General features: G+C 40.1%; 1 protein-coding gene across 1 annotated transcript in view; it reads right to left on the bottom strand.

The window, feature by feature from the left end:
• csmd3b (CUB and Sushi multiple domains 3b) overlaps positions 1-17,167 on the bottom strand; it is a 385,890-nt gene that overhangs the window by 103,047 nt on the left and 265,676 nt on the right. The window contains exons 14-16 of the mRNA XM_044335847.1: positions 4,750-4,932; positions 4,092-4,418; positions 2,124-2,318 (exon numbers count right to left, since the gene is read on the bottom strand). Coding sequence (XP_044191782.1) covers positions 2,124-2,318; positions 4,092-4,418; positions 4,750-4,932 — 705 coding nt within the window. The remainder of the gene's footprint in view (positions 1-2,123; positions 2,319-4,091; positions 4,419-4,749; positions 4,933-17,167) is intronic.

Genomic DNA, 17,167 nt, shown 5'->3' with positions numbered 1-17,167 from the left:
ATAATGCCGGGTTAAAAACCTTGGGCACAAACGCGGGATTAGGTTTTAGTAAAACCTTAGAATCCCCCATTAAAAACTGCATACATGACAGGTTCACTGACAAAGCATGGATGTCACTATTGCATTTTGCAGAGGCCAAGGTGAGTGATAAAGCCGTTTTAGAGGAGAGCATCTTAAGCGCTACCTGCTACAACGGCTCGAAAAGTGGGCATGACATCGCATCAAGCACCATTGATAAATCCCACAGTCCCACAGGGCTAGGGTGGGTGAGGTTGACATGTCGTTGTCCGATTAAGCCTGGTAGGCCAGCAGCAGTGATGACGCGTTCAGTAACTTCACCAACATGGTCACTGCCTTCTAGCCTTTTTCAGTCATTGACAACTGAAAGCAATCGGCTTTGGAAGGCAGCCGGTGCCTGCCGAAGTCATGGTGGAGTTATGTGTAGGGCAGAGGTGAGATGCCAGCAGAGGTTCAACGGGATGCAGGTGGGAGAAACCTTTTTCTTCCACGTCGACCCAGTCCAGCACCGATCCTCCCTTGACGGGGTTCTTGGTGGAGAGGGGATTGCTCCATGACCGGCTTGCCTCTTGCAGGCACTCAGGAAAAGGATTTCCGGCCATGCAATGCCAAGCTTTGCAGCCTCTCTCTTGCAGACATCATGCAGGTCGATGCCAGTAGTCGGGTTTGGAGATCCGCTGCCACACACATCCATTGGCTTTGTAGCCGGTGGGAGGATAAAGGGCTCATCACCATCCTCCTTGTCCTCTTCAGAACCAAATCTAATAGACTTGTCCCCTGAGTTGGAGTCATACCCCACGATGTCAGCGTGCTCCACTATCAGGCTGGCCTCACGCTCGTCAGGGTTCAGTTAGCGGCTCCCGTGGAGATGGTGTGTCCCTGGAGACTCTCTGCTAACTCCTGTGATGGGGTGTTTGCTACCCCATCATAGGATCTGCCACTGATAGGCTGGCTTGGTGCGCTATCCTGCGTCAGTGAGTCTTGATGGAGAGATGTGCACAATGCTCACAAGGAGCTTGGGATGCTAGAGTGGCCTGGGCGTGTTGTAGCCTGAGACACATAGCACATGCAGAATGAGTGTCTGCCCCAGCAATTTTGTTGCTGTATGTGCACGCCTTTGCCAGTGGCTTGACCATGTCCATGGTGAAGGAAGGTTCAAGCTCTGTCATTGGGTTGGCTCTGTTTGATACGAGAACCGGTAAGCAGCTAGTATGGTGGCTAGCAGTAGCAGCTCCTGTTGGGTGACAGCCCAGCTACTAAACTCAGATAGCTATGCAGCACTGTGTAGAGTTCAGCAGCCGAGTGGTTAGCTCACTCTATGAACTGTGTTGCTAATCTGTTAGCCACACCTGCCATCTGAGAGGTTGATTCTGGGAGCGAGAAGAGGTTTAAGACAGAAGAGAGAATGTTAAGTTGGGCTTTTATAGCAGGAGGAAGTCCCTCCTCTAGGGAGCAGACATCACGTCTGTCTGCTAGTTGAGACTGGCTTCGTGTAAAATAGCTTCTGGGGCACAGCTTGGGGAGTGTGTCCCATAGTGAAATACCAAAAAAAATGTTTAGAGAACTACAGGTGATGCAAGGGGACATCAAAACAGAACCTTCCTGTTCCAACTTACTGGTGCATTACGGCTATCTTCTGCTCCGGCGTGTGGATCAGACAATAGACTTATAATCTAAGTCCTCATAACAGAACCTGCATTCATGGCGTCAAAAAATTGAGTGGTGTCAAATCGAAATTGCATTAACGCATTATTATTGTGTTAACTTTGACAGCCCTAGTTTATATATGTGTCAACGAATGTGTCAACTTCACGTTTGAGTTATAGATCTCTCTCCATGTAAAGCTTAATAGAAAGGGTTTTATATTCTCATATACAACTGCAGTGAGAGTATATTTGTAAGCTAGTGGCTAGTGCAGCAGATTATTAACAGTTATTTCCCTGGACATTTAGGTTAACTGGCCACCTCCACAGTTCTTTCCTTCAGCCGTGCTGACAGCAGATAATTTCCACCTCCTGGGTCTTTATGCTGTAGTAATGATGATATCTTGGATGACATATAGTTCCCGAGTTAACAGTTTAATCAACAATCTAGTCAATATTTACCTTCACATTTAGGGATTGGCCCACTCCACATGACTTTTCCTCTTTCTAACTGACAGGAGATGGTCTCGGTTCCTTGGGTTTTGATAAAACCGTCTTCACAGACCACAGAGATGGAGCTGCCAAGCTGGAAACTGTCTCCAAAGCGGCGAGCGTTGATAGGAATGCCAGGGTCTGGGCATTCATTATGGCCAAATGCTGGGGTAAAAAGTTACAAAGAGACACAGATATGATAAGAAGATATTGGAGATTGTGTTCACACAGAGAGACAGACACATACAGTACACAAAAATGTTATTAGAGAATATGAAACCTATACTTTACAGGCATTTTGATCTTTCTAAGAACCAATCATGTAGATCCACTGCTGCAACATGATGTCTTTGAGGGTTCAGTCCTGGCCAGGAAATGTCTATAAATGTCTCCTGTAATCTGTCTGTTCTGTATTCTAGCCATGTATTTTTATACATTTGCTCATATTGCATTTCTCGTGTTAGAGTATATCTGCATCGTGCTTGGGTTGAATGTAACTTCTGATAAAACTCATGAGAGCATGCCTGCTTCAGGATATGATCTGGCACATCAGATTATAAGGCTGTCAAGTCCAGCTTTGAAATGTCATGTTTGCCAGCACACCAGCAATCTGGTATGAGCAGGTGACAGACATGGTAAAAAATGATAACTGCTGTGACCCACAAAATTAAAAAATGTCATACATAAACAATGTTATGAGCTGAAATCACAGATACACTACACAGAAACTTGTGGACAGAACACTTAAACATTTTGGGAAATATGTCTCTATGTCGTCACACTAACAGTATGATGAGAAGATCATTTTCCATCTCTGTCCTGTATAGAGATGTATTCAGTCTAAATTTGTTCAAAGACTGCAAACAGGGCAAATTGTTCACCTCCATCAAAAATTAACAAACATGCTTTCCAACAAATCCAAAACTACTTTATGTGCTGTACAGGTTGCATCCTGTTGTCTGGCAAGCTAGTCATCAGTAGAATAAGACTCACCAGGGATTTGATCAATACAAAAGTTTTCACAGCTGACAACTTTACAATGAAGACGGAAGTTCTAAAATGCTAACTGCTTCTTAAACCTTAATGTCTTGGTTTCTATTTCGACAGAGGTTAAAGACACAAGATAAGTGTTTAAAAAGGCAGTTTTTGATTTTTTGGAAGGTGTACTGTTTCACTTTTGACGGAACTAGGCTTACAGTTTCCGCTCGCTTAAAGTCTTTGTGCTAAGCAAGGCTAAATACATCCTGGACAACAAACAATTTAAAAGTTCCCAAAAAGTGTTCTTTTAATGCTTTCCTTGCCATGTTTTCCTTTGTTCTGCAACCTACACCTCTATTCTTAGCTGCCGTAATAACCACATGACTCCTCTTGAATCAATAAAGTGTGCCTTTTGTCTTTTCTGGAACAACTCTCTGTGTTGTTAAAGCCTCCAGTCTGATCTGACTTTTACTGTTTGAAAAGAACTTAATTCTAAAATGAAACATCCAGTATTTAAATGAAGAATAATGGTTGTTACAAATAAAATTATAAGCAGCTATTTCTTCTTCTCAGCCATTTTAACTTTGTTTAGAAAATAGTTTGATTTTGATCATGACAAATGAAGTTTAGGTCACAAAATGGTTTAAAGTATGGATGGATATAGAATTTTACAATGAAACCACCTCACACCTAATACAAGCACTAGAGGTCTAGGCTGAAAGTCATGCATAAAATTCATATATGGTCATATGAAATGTGCTGCTGTATATGCATCAGCTTCAGAGTCTCTTGCATTATTCTGCCACAAAAGAAAATAAATTTGACCTTAAATAATATTCTTATTCCTGTCGTAACCATGTATCAAACTTCAACTTGGAGATTTAACCCTATTTTGCAGCAGTATTGAAACTGTATTGAAATAGAAACTTAAAAAAATAAATAAATAGGAGAATGACATACTGCTATAAGTGATATTAAATCCTCTTCCTGACATGGAGTGATCAGCTTGAAACTCTAGCCTCAGTGTGTTGGTATTGGATGTCAGATGGGAAGGACTCTCAGCTCCAGAGAACCTCCCGATGACAACGGCGTCGTTTGTCTCGCCATCTTTCACCGTTAGGGAATCGTAGGGTGCCTCTAGGTCAAAGTCATTAAAGGCCAAGTGGATTCTGGAGCCCGGCTCTGATTGGATGAGCCAGACGCAGTTCATGTTGTTCCCATAGCCTTCTGGGTAATCTGGGGAGAGGACGGTGCCTGAGGGTGCTGTGAAGTTGGACATGCAGGGGACTGTGGGAGGAAGAGGAGTACAGAGACAGGAGACAGAGACAGATAGAGAGAGAGACAAACAGAGAAATAGGGAGAAATGGAAATTTAGGAGAGGAAAGGGAGGAGGGGGAAAGAGATACACAGAGAAAAATATTCTGTTAAATATTCATCTCCACAGCATCATCGGTCATCATCTGCTCCAGGCCATAATAAACTCTGTACTGTCACCATGGTGACAGGTCAGATTGAATGTTATCAACGTCACGGCAGAGTGAATGCCATGGTTTTTGAAAAATTCTTTCCTCTGCAGCCATATACCGGAAAATTACCTACAAATGATTTTAATACTTACATATGCATATGGGGATGTTTGCCGACCACTGATTGTTGTCTTGGCAGGAGATAGTTTTCTCTCCAATCAGCTCAAAGCCAAACTGGCACTCAAACCTAAGGATCCCTCCATTTGAAAAACTGTCCCCCTCTCTTATTCCATAGAGAGGAGTTCCAGGGTCGCCGCAACTCTCCTTGTCTATTTCTGAAAAGACAGTTTCAAAATAAGATATTTAGATCTTTGTGGACCTTCCATAAGTCTGATGATATTGTATTTTTCTCCTTGTAAACAAATCCAATGAAAAGGCTTTCAACTAATAATGAGTTGAAAGGATTCTTGTTAACAAGTGTTGTCTGTGTAGCCAAAGCCTGATGTAGCTTATTCCTCTGTGCTGTAGACCTCCACTGTCATCCAAAAACGATTAAAAATACATAAGTGAGCTCCACCGTTTCACTGGGTAATAAGTTCCTTTATTACAATGTACATGGGTACTGTAGTTCGTTTTGAGTCGATCATACATATACAGCCCTGCTGATGTATATACTAACAAGAGCACCAAAGGTGTATTAATACAAGCTTAAAATATTCCCCCAATAAATTCACTATCTACTCCTGTTAGAGTATCATTTGCCAAGTCTTTATGAAAAATGAAGTATACTGTATATTCATGACTCATTTTTAAAGATTCTGTAGAGATCAAACAGCTTTGGGCTGAGAGTCACAAACTGACTGAGGAAGAGATGGACTAGGGCATAGTTGGTTTTGGTCTTCTCATGGGATTTGTTGAAAATGATTATATGAATATAGAATATCATCAGCCTAATACTTCAACATGGATCTTGACTTCAGGTTCGTAGATACTGTATCTCTATCAAGAAATAATATCTGACATACAGGGGTTGGCATAATAAAGTTAATTGCATCGAATAGAAAAATGAAGCGGCTTAATCACAACTAAAAGCTAGGAGGTAATCTGTCAGAATTCAGAGATAAAAAAAAATTATATTTGTCAGGTGGAAAATATTCATCTTGAAAATCAATCATACAAAACCAGGGAAGAGACACATGAGAAATATACAATATACTGCACAGAACAGAGGGTTTTCTAACACTGCTAACTGGCATACGGGCTTGTAATGCCGACTCAAAAGTGCAGTATTTTCAGTATGTTTACTTCAAAAAATGTTTTTCAGAGTCCATTATCATAAAGTGTTATTTTTTGAATACTCTGAAACTGTATGTTCATACAGGAAGTGAGCCACATGGATAGCTACTATTATTAGTTTCTTGTTTTGACCAGGCGGCAACCTCCGGGGCTGTAAAATGAAGCCAATGCAGAAGGGCCAAAAACTGCAGTTCCTCGAATGGCCACTTGAGGCTGGCTCCAAAAGCGAGTCATTCCACATAGACCCCCATGTTAAAATGCCCAACTTTACAGCAGAAATAAACATGTTTACTGCCTGGTACAAAAAACGGTTTAGGTCTCTATAGCTAATTCCCCCTTTCATGACAACTGTACGGTGAATTTTTTTTATAACTCGCCCGTTTGAATTTTATTAAACCGTAAAGTTATGCATAATGAAGGACATGGCTACTTTGAGTGACAGGTCCGCCAGCCGCTAGGTGGCTTGTTTCAGCCAATCGGCCCCCCTCTGCCTATTTTTGATTAGCTTGGAGTTAGGCAGAGTCACGTACTGCCAAGATGGCGACGGCCGAAGCGGCTCACTTTGAGCTTCAAAACCGCTCTTCAGAAACCAACGGGTGACATCACGGTAACTATGTCCATATTTTTATACAGTCTATGGTCTTGACTGACATCTCTTCAGTCTTCAGTTTTGGAAAATGTGAAAATGATAATTCAAAAAAGATTATGACTAAGCAGTGTCAGTTACATTTAGCAGCCAGCTCTTTCCAAGTCTGTTGCTGGAATCCAGCTTTAACAACATTTGTGCAAACGTCAGCATGCAGTCTTATCAGCCTCAAATACCCAGTGGTGTGAAACACTATGTCATGCTACAGTACAAGAGCTCAAGACATCATCCACTTTGAACAGAAATATACTGCCAACAGGGTAGATTCTTGCTCCAAGATGACTGGCTCTTGGTTTGCTGCTACAGGCAAATTTCTTGAATGCTTCTACTTCTTAGTTCATGTAGCCTAAAGCAAGTTTGTATCCACATCTATCTGTATGCCTTCCTTTCCCTGAGTTTGCAAGTATTCATGGCATCTCTTTTTCCAAATTTAATCTGATCACAAGATTATATAGATAATAATAATAAACTTTATATTTATTATATAGCACTTTTCTTACCAAAGTTACTAAGTGCTTAACAGAACGAAGAAAAAAAAAGAATGAAAAAACAACAATTAACAAAGGAAAAACAGAGATCATAAAACAGATGGGAATAAAATGAAGTTACACAAAAAGATAAACTGTCAGATGTGGGATAATAAAACACAGCAAGGTATCAAACATTCATAAAATCTTTCCAATAAAAGAATGTTTTAAGAAGAGATTTAAAAGACATTAAAGATGCTGCCTGTCTTGATAGGCAGACTGTTCCACAGTTTGGGGGCTCTAACAGCAAAGGCCTGGTCACCTTTGGTCACTAGCCGAGACCTAAGATATAACCAGCAGAGCCCCATCCACCGATCTAAGTGAACATCCAGGCACATAGGGGATTAATAAGTCCTTGATGTAATTTGGAGCAAGGCCATTTAATGCTTTAAAAGTGATAAGTAGAATTTTAAAAATTTTTCAATGCAGAATGTAACAGGCAGACATTTTAAGTTGGCAAGTACCAGAGTAATATGTTCATATCTCGTATCTGACTGATACTGGCATGAAGTGCATTGCAGTAGTCGAGGCTGGAGAAAATAAATGCATGTATGACCTTATGTAAATCAGTAGGAGACAGGGAGAGAGAGAGGTGAAAAAAGCATGACTGGACAACATTTTTCACTTGAGCATCAAAACAGAGATCTGCATCAAAACTAACTCCAAGATTTCTAGAGGATTGCTTGATGTTTTTTGGTCAAGGACCCAAACTTACTGTGAAGCAGGCCGGTAGAATTTGTGGACTAACGGCAATGACGTCAGATTTATCATCGTTGAATTTTAAAAAGATTTGGGACAGTCAACATTTAACATCACTAAGGCAGGCAAACAGATTATCAAGGCTGCTGGAGTTGTTGGTTTGAAGAGGGACATATAACTGCATGTTACAGAGGTGAGAGATACTATGGTTCTAAATGATCTGGCTGAGAGGAAGCATGTATATTGAAAACAACAGTGGGCCAAGGATAGAGATATAGATATATAAAATGGGCAACAGAGGAACAGGCATTTACTATGACAACAGAGAAGGTTCTATTGGAGAGGTATGAACATAGTAGATGTAGAGCAGTTCCCTTAAGACCAACTCAGGTTTCTAGACAGTGCAGGAGAACGGAGTGATCGATCGTGTTGAAGGCAGCGCTCAAATCGAAAAGCACCAGGACTGTGCAGTTACCTCTATCAGCTGTTAAAAGTAGATCATTAGAATCCTTATGAGGGCTGTCTCTGTGCTACAGTGAGCTCTAAAAACCTGACTGAAAACCATTAAAAGTATCATTACTATTCATAAAAAAATATTAATTGAGTTGAAATAACTTTCTCAAGCACCTTAGATAAAAATTGCAATTTAGAAATCGGTCTATAATTAGTGAGTAATAGGAGATCCAAATTAGGCTTTTTCAGTAATGGTTGAATGATTGCATGTTTAAAACAAATGGGTAAAATTACCAGAAGTTAGAGAACTGTTCATAATTAAAAGAATAAAATGATCAACAGAGGGGAATATCTCTTTAAAAAACTTTAAAAACTTTGGATAATATCTACACCACTGTAGATAGAGGATTTCATTTGGGAAATAATTTTATCTAGTGCTGAGATGTTAATGGTCTGAAACTGGGAAAGTGAAGCAAGATTATTTGTTGGAGGTGGGTATCTTTTGTGGATCAGGTGAAATTTGAGACCAAATGCTCTCTATCCACCCAATAAAATGCACAGTGAATTTCTCTGTCCAGCCATTTTCGGGTAGATCTGTACTGGATGGACCATTGAGAACAGAATTGATTACACTGAATAAGACAGATCCTTCTTTGATTCTATATAAAGGTGCCACTGTGTCACCATAATTCTCTTCAAAATTTCGTATATGGTATTTCTGGAAATATACCCTCTATTTCCCCAGCCTTCCTCTCCTTTATTCCCTTGCTCTCCTCTCCCATTTTCAGTATTATTTACAGGAGTGGTCCATGGCAGCAAGCAAAGGTGTGCGCCTGTGTGTATGTGTGTGTGTGTGTCTGAGTGCGTGTTTGTGATGTATTGCATTAATTTCCATCATGACACCGTCTTTATGAGACCCACAGACTCAACCAATCACAACCTGCCTAACTCACATACTTGTGCCCGAACACACACACCCAGCAGAAGAATGGAGAGCAAATTGCTTGGAGAGAAAACAGGCATACTGTTGGAACATTCCTATAGTACTGCCACACACATACCGTACATGCATGCACACACTTTTGCTCCCTAAGTATCACACACAGTGATACACACATCTTTCCAGCTCTCAAACACACACACACACGCACATATAATCCTATTGTGTTTGTAACAACAAGGCTGACAAATTCACAAAGGGGATTAGGCTCCTTAAAGCATATGTATGTGCGTGTGAATGTGTATACAGTATATGTGCGCAACTTCAATATTATGTTTGTGATTGCACATCGAACCCCTATTCCATTCTGTTCCATCTATAATATTCCATCAGGCTCACACCATATTTAACATGGGAATACACATGTACGCACACAAACCCGTACACACCACACAAACACACATGCACTATCTAAGAGAGTATGGTAATAGATTTGGGGAGGATAATAAAACTGGAGAAAAAAGCACTTATTGGCTGTTTCTCTTTTGTGACCATTGTGAAAGTGCTAATAGTGATCAAATGCTAAATGTATAGTTGTATAGTTACATTCATAGTCTAATGTTTATCATATCAACTGTCTACAAACTGTCTCTCTGCAAGTGGCTGTTGATATGTTTTATTTTCAATATGTGTATCTCTTAACAAAAAACCAAAATACATTGACTCATTAAACCACATAAAATAATAATCTAGGGTAACTATAAAAGCCACAGGAGAAGAGGAACTGAGTGGAAAGTCTATTATGCACTCTCAGGCAGGTTTGCAGCGTGAAGACGAAATGAGAAATTCGGCCGGTCTAATTAGCTTGAGGTTGTCTGAATCTGTGACCTAAAGGGAGTGGCTCAAATTGACTTGTTCACACTGTAGACATCAGTGAGGACGGTCTGTTGAATGAAAATGATCTCCTTTATTACTCTCACAATACTGCCATTTCTTCCCTGCCTCTCACAGCTTCCAAACCAGGCCGCCGAGGCGCTTTTGAGGATTGATTTGATAAGCGATGTGTATAAGAAAGACATCAATTTTTTGTTCTCATTAAAACACACAATCTCTGTCGGATCTTGTTACATAAAGCGCACAAAGTGGGTTGATGGTGTAACTCCCGAATACCTGTAACTTTCTTCAAATTGGACTTCAGGATCATGGATAATAATTGGGCTGTTTCCTTTGATCTGGGCATATTGCGGTGCAGAAATACGTCTCTCTACTCTACACTGCTGTAGAAACTCCTCGACTACAGGCCCATACTCTGTTTCATGACCTTGCACCTGTAATAGGCTTGTGATCCCAACATCATCAGTGAATTTCAGGATGTGCCTGTCCTCACAAAGATTCCTGCCATCATCTATTTGCAGAAAATACAGGTGAGAAAACAGTACACCATCTCTCACCATCTAAGAACAGCATGTTACAAGATCTGAATAAATAACTAAATAAATGTTGGATCAGTGAACACACTATTGCTTTAAGTACACTGTGTTACATCAAAACAAGTGAATAAAACCTATAAAAGCCTGCCAAGACCACAAGAAAGGTTACTTAAGAAAGGTTAAAGAAGCATTTCCCAAGCCTTTTTTCTCGATATAGTAAAAACAGAGCATCTAATGAGCTCTAAACCATCTGGAGCTCCTTCTTGATGAGCCTTTCAAATGACTTCATGACTAATGAGGGCCAAACAACATCTTGCATGTTACACGTAAGTACAGCAGTGCACAGTCAATCCCTGTTCATTTACTCTACTTTAAGAAATCCCATTGTTAGAGAAGTTGCTATTGATGTTTAAAATGACCATCAGCCAGAGTAGGAGTCACAACAATTCTTCACAGTCACTGTGCCATACATGATTTGAAATGTATGGAATATATTATTAAGTATAAATGAGAGAAACAATCCACTTTCTGCAATGAATTTTGACTGAATGAGCTACAGATATAGTGTTTCAATATCAGTAATACTGGTGGCTACAAGAGGACTGAATATTACATGAGTCAATAATTCATGACTAGAAAATGAAACGCTGTTTACAGTCCTGTGATTAAGTTAGCCATGCCCTTCACAGGTTACCTCTGAAGCACACGTGCATAGATTTGCACACACACTAACAAGAAAAAGCAGCCAGCTTTGGCTCACCACCTCTATACTATGGTTGACTATAAAATTGAACCACATTTCTGGTTATGCTGTGAATGAATATTTCATGAATTCATATTTCATGGTGTTTCAGTCGCTCTGAATGAAATGCGGTTAATGTTATGTGATTAAGAGACTGCTAGGTACTTTGACAACAGTGTTGCAACAGGATTGAGATCTTCTGGGTCCCGGGGACCCAAAAATCTTATGGGTGCAGGAAATATTTACATTAATGCTGGTCGCAACGGGTGGTCAGCATCTTTATCACAGGATAAGACTTGATGTGTAAAAATATGAGAAGTTGTTATTGAGCCTAACAAAGCTTATAAAAGTTTTGTCGTCTATTAAATAATATGTATGGTACCAAATAAAATACACTTTAGTTAAATTTGTCTCCCTCACGGATTCTTTCATCGACTCGCTTCCTCTATCTCTCTTGCTTTTTAAATTCACACCAGTCTTGTAGTCCACATGATAAATTGAGTTTAAAAGTAAATCAGGAAACAAAATAGCCACCCTTAATCCAATGTGATCTACCAATCTACAAGAAAAAGAGAAAGAGATAGAGTGAAAAACAGAGTCATAGAAACAAATGGAAAGTGAATAAGTAGAAAAGATAAACTGAGATAAACAGGAGTGGTCAGCTAAAAGGCGATGCAAGTAAGGAGAGGCTTTTGATACAGCCAATAGGTTGAGAGAGAAGAAGGCAGAGGCAGTAGGACACAGAAACACTTGCAATAACACACAGGAAAACATAGTATGAATACACAAATGGAGGGAAACGTCAAGAAAACACAGACACATACATGCATACATGCAGTCTCTCTGTCCCTCTCAACATACACACCCCTACCAGTCGAACAAGGGGTCAACTTGGCAGTAAAAATCCACCTTGACATCTTTCCCTCTCATAAAATACATCATATATTAAAAACTGTAAAAAGCAGATGAAAAATCTTAAATAAAATCTCAAAAGTAAGAGCTGACATTATGATGGAATACTAAAGAGAGAAGAGAAGAGAAAAAAAAACAGAAGCCTAAGGAGTGATGGTATAAAAACATTCAAAATCAGTGAATTTTGTCACCAAATGAAACTGTGATTTCATGTGTTTGACGCATAGGCCTTAGCTGCAGAGTAATGACAGGTAAGCTAATAGCATGCTATGAGATAAACCTAGAAACATTTGTCATGAGATGAACACATGCACCATCAGACCCTCTTTTACAACAGGCTGTGGAGCAGGCACTTGACGTTTATGCTGCATTTTGTACTCTCCTAGCACAGTGCTATATAACACAGGATGATGGGATAATGCTAGAGGGATGCATCTATAAAAAGCCAGAGCTCGTGAGAATGAGTCGTCGCCGGAAACAATTTCTCAGAATCACCATTTACATGTATTTCAATAAAAATGGATAAGAGGTGAGGCAAATATTTGCAGTTATTGTTCTGTGTTTTGTATTATTAAGGGCCACCGCATTGAAAAAACACTAAAATGCAAGTAATTATGCATACTACCATATGTACTGCAGGCAGATTTACATTCACCATGAACTTTATTAGGAGCATCTGTGCAACCTAATGCAAACCAACACAACAGCTCTGCCATTAAAATCTACTTTTACAAAGCTTAAACATTTTTAGTTTTTGTTCACATTGTCAGAAAGGTGATAATTCTACTTGATGTTAATTAGGTCGTAGTGGGTGGTAGAGGTGTACTGGAGTGTATTATACTGAAAAATGTCCCTAATATTTTGCCCCCCTTGTGCACCCTGATCAAGCACTGATTATAAACCGGGCTGATTGAGCCGGTGCCTGGTGGGCTCCAACCTCTAATGGGCCTTGAAACCCCCCGCAACTGTAGCCTCATCATGGCTTTGTTCGTTTGTTTGTTTTTATTTGAGTGTGTGTGTGTGTGTTGAAATATGAACCAATGAATGCAGAGTTACTTTATTTGCAAATAAGAAAAATATTATGATTGGTTTACTGGCTTTGTCTATATCATGATGATGATGATGATGATGAATCAGGTCAGGTCAGGTGGTGACCAAGGGAATTTAGTGGCAAGGCCCGCCAGCTGGGTGTGAAAGACGCTTCAAACATCATGGATAACAAATGTTGGACAAGTGGAGCAGCAAAGAGAAAGACAGGATATCAGAGACATTGAACTTTGCAAAAACATACAGTCTATCTCCACTTTTTTTCAAAAGCCGGCTTGCTAGCAAAGAGCCTGGAAAGGACGATGCTAACAGCAAAGAGGAGGACAGTAACGTGGCAGCAGACGCTACTAGTTTAGCCGAGCATCAGCATGAAACTGAGGCAGAAAACCACAGCTCTGAGACAGCCAGAGCCACCTGTTCATCTGCCCCACCCTCATCTCTGCTTGAGCTCGACAGGCAGCCACATCATTATCTGCTCATCTGGAGCCGCCTTCCTTAATGTGTATGTAGCCTTGAGGATGTTTCTCACTTTGCCGGTGACAAAGTGCGAAGGGGAGCACTCATTTTCCCACATGGCGAGGATTAAAAATGAACTGAGAACAAGGATGAGTCAACAATGTTTGAACTCTCTATCAATACTGGCAGTAGAGTCGAAACTCGTCAGAGACCTGGACTTTAATGATGTGGTGGAGGAGTTTTTGGGGAGAGAGGCCTGAAAGAAGACCGTTGCATGAGGTAGGCTTTCTCTCATATTATTCAAACATTATGGTCTATCCTAATTTAAGGTATATATTCTTGTCTCTAAAGTGTTGTGTTTATATAATGAAAAGTAGTTGACATTGGTTGTTTTTGGAAAATATTAGGCTATTGGGCTCCAAGATTTTGTGCCCAGGAGCCTCTGCATTCTTAATCCGTGCCTGCCCTTGACATTGGTAATGCATTATTATTATCCATATTTTAAAATGCTGATGATTTTCATGAAATCAAATCCCATTTTTGATGCTATTTAGGATTGAAATGTTTGTTTTTACATTCAGTAATTTTCTTTCTATAGTGGTTTTTATTGGTGGTGGTAGAGTCAGATTGCCTACCTAAGCATGAAGGATTCCCAATTTTATCTCATTAATAATAGCCTCACTGTTTATGATTATTAAGTTACTGCTGACACAAACAAAACATGCTGTAGCCGCTACTTCACATTAAAAGCATTCGACTGGCGAAATACTGCTCGGCTTTTACTGTGAAGCAGCCACAAGAAACTCAATTTGTTACAGAGGTTAGCACCCACTGCGATCATTCACCATCAAAAATGTGTCTACAAAACAAGACAAGGGTTATTTTCGGGATTTTTTCATCAGCAGAGTGATGGAACAAGAAGGAGCAGCCATAGTGAGCTGTGCTCTGATGTTGTGTGGAAAACTACTCATGCAGTGTGCAGCATGAAATTGGCTTTAATTATTATTGACAGTCTCGCAGCTAGAAGGTGTGTTTGTTTGGCTGCGCTATAAACAGACACATCAGCTGTTCTTCTGTTGTTTTTCTGACAAAGGTGTGGTTGCTGTAGCATTAAACGTTGCCACGGCAACAACAGGTGTCACCAAATCAACTTTAAATACAGGTAATGCTCAGTGATCTCATTTAATCTCACTAACTGATTGGTATACTGAGAGGTGTGATGGCTTGTGACAACCATATGTGTTGTTACTCAAGACACATGTTCTGACAACACACACCGCAGTGTATCCGACAGTTCAATCACTATGATGTACAGGTGTCTTTATCTGCCACATCCTTGGTCAAAATGTGGCTTTTCTATGCAGCAGGTGAATGAGGGCAAATGAACACCTGTGCCTGATCCAACTGTCAGGAATCAGCTGGTGCCTCTAAGTGGACCAGAAGGTTTACTCTGTGTGAATACCGCATCAATCCAACTGGCAGCTGCTGCATTTAAATTATAGAAAGCAACGGTGGTGTCCTAAAATCCCACTCTGTGGCAGCCCTTACAATCTCAAGTACGACGTTGATGGAATACTGCTGAAGCCCCTCAGAGATCTCCCAAAAACAGACTTTGCAACCAAAACACAGATTACAAAAAAAGAAGTGACAGTAAAACCGGTGGATACTGTCTATCCTTATCTTACCAATCCTGGTGGCCACTCACCAGCTACACATATCACTGAGAAAGTTAATCATACAATACTTTAAGAGATGGACTTTTCAGTTTATTTTAAAGCTGTATGGGCCCTTCTGCCACCATTACAAGAAGAACAAGATGTGCATTTCTTCTGTCTGCTGTGTGTTTTATGAAGTGATAACACGTATTCACATATTCAATATGTACTATTTATTCCAGAGACAACACAATAGAAATACTGTATATATGCTATCAGTGTGCTGCATTTCATGAGGTTATGTATGAGGTTATGTCAAAATTGACACATGCGATACACAAAATGTATGATCCAGTCACCCTACCCCCCCCCCCCCAAAGAAAACAAAAGTACATTAGTAAATATAAGTAAAATAAGTAAAATCTAACTAATATGTATATTATTCATTGAAAAACAACCTGAGATACAAGTTTTAACCTTGCAGAGTGACCTTTTGTAACCATACCGTGGTTATTTTATTTTATTTTCAAACCAACTCAAAAAAAACTTTAAGTCAGACATCCTTCTGTATAATATATCACACGGAGAAACCCTGGCATGCATCCGTGCATTAACACATTCAGTATCTTTTTCATTTCATAGAAAATGAAAATAAATTCCTGAGACGCTGTTTTATTGTTGATCTCAAAACATAGAGAAAATTTAAGGCAAATATTATGCTTAGAAGGTTTCTGTATATAGACATATTGTATAACTCTTCTAGAAACACAAACATACACACACTGATTTATTAGGCTCTAAAAACTCAATGACACCTCTTTATGGACTGTGCAGAAATATATAAGCTTTTGATAAATTCATTTATTCATACGCTGGACAGAAACTCACTGAAACTTTAATGTAAACGATGTCAATAATGTTGCAGTGCTCACTTCAATCTATAGCTGTGACATGCCATGGTTAGAGTAGACTGAGGGATTGCTGTACACACAGTCTGGATCGCTGTGTGTAAGTGTGTGTGTATGTGATTTGTATGCCTTACAACAGGGAATGGAGTCAAAGTGTTGCCAGGTTGGTGACCTTGGCTTTAATAATAGATGAATGGTGACAAGAAAAAGAGAGGGACAGAGAGAGTCAGACAGAGAAAAGCAGATAGAGAGGGAAAAATAGAAATATAGAAGGGGGACTGGTCATTTGATAGGTGACAGATGAGAAGAGGGGTGCCTGATACAGGAAATGGGTTGAGAGAGAGGAGGGTAGAAGCAGAGAGACACAACATAAGTGCATTAGAGAGCAACTGACAGAGAAAATGTTGTGATTTCAGATGAGAGAATGGGAGATAGAGAGGGGACTAATGAGGAAAAATGAGATGAAGAGGGAGGCAGAAAGAGAGAGGGGAAAGAGGGAGCATGTGAGGAGTGAAAGAGGTGAGTGACTTGGTAGAGCTTCGTTGGCTCACTGATGGAGGACCTGTCTGACACATACACACAAAAAACACACACACGCACATACAGTGTGTAGTGCATCAGTGACTTTGCAGCAAGGCTAGAGTTACTGATAATGTTTATATTTCATAGTCAAGGTCTATGGGATGTGGCTTTAGGAATACACACACACACACACACACACACACACACACACACACACACACACACACACAGTCAAGCCCCTTTCTCACATTTCTCAAAAACACATGCACAACCCACACAGCCACCCACTAACACCGCAAGCACCCAAGTTTATAGTAAATCTCGTGGGTGATGGAGC

The sequence above is a fragment of the Thunnus albacares genome, chromosome 19 (genome assembly GCF_914725855.1).
Source record: "Thunnus albacares chromosome 19, fThuAlb1.1, whole genome shotgun sequence".
Lineage (NCBI taxonomy): Eukaryota > Metazoa > Chordata > Actinopteri > Scombriformes > Scombridae > Thunnus > Thunnus albacares.
This window is presented reverse-complemented; position numbering and strand designations above follow the sequence as displayed.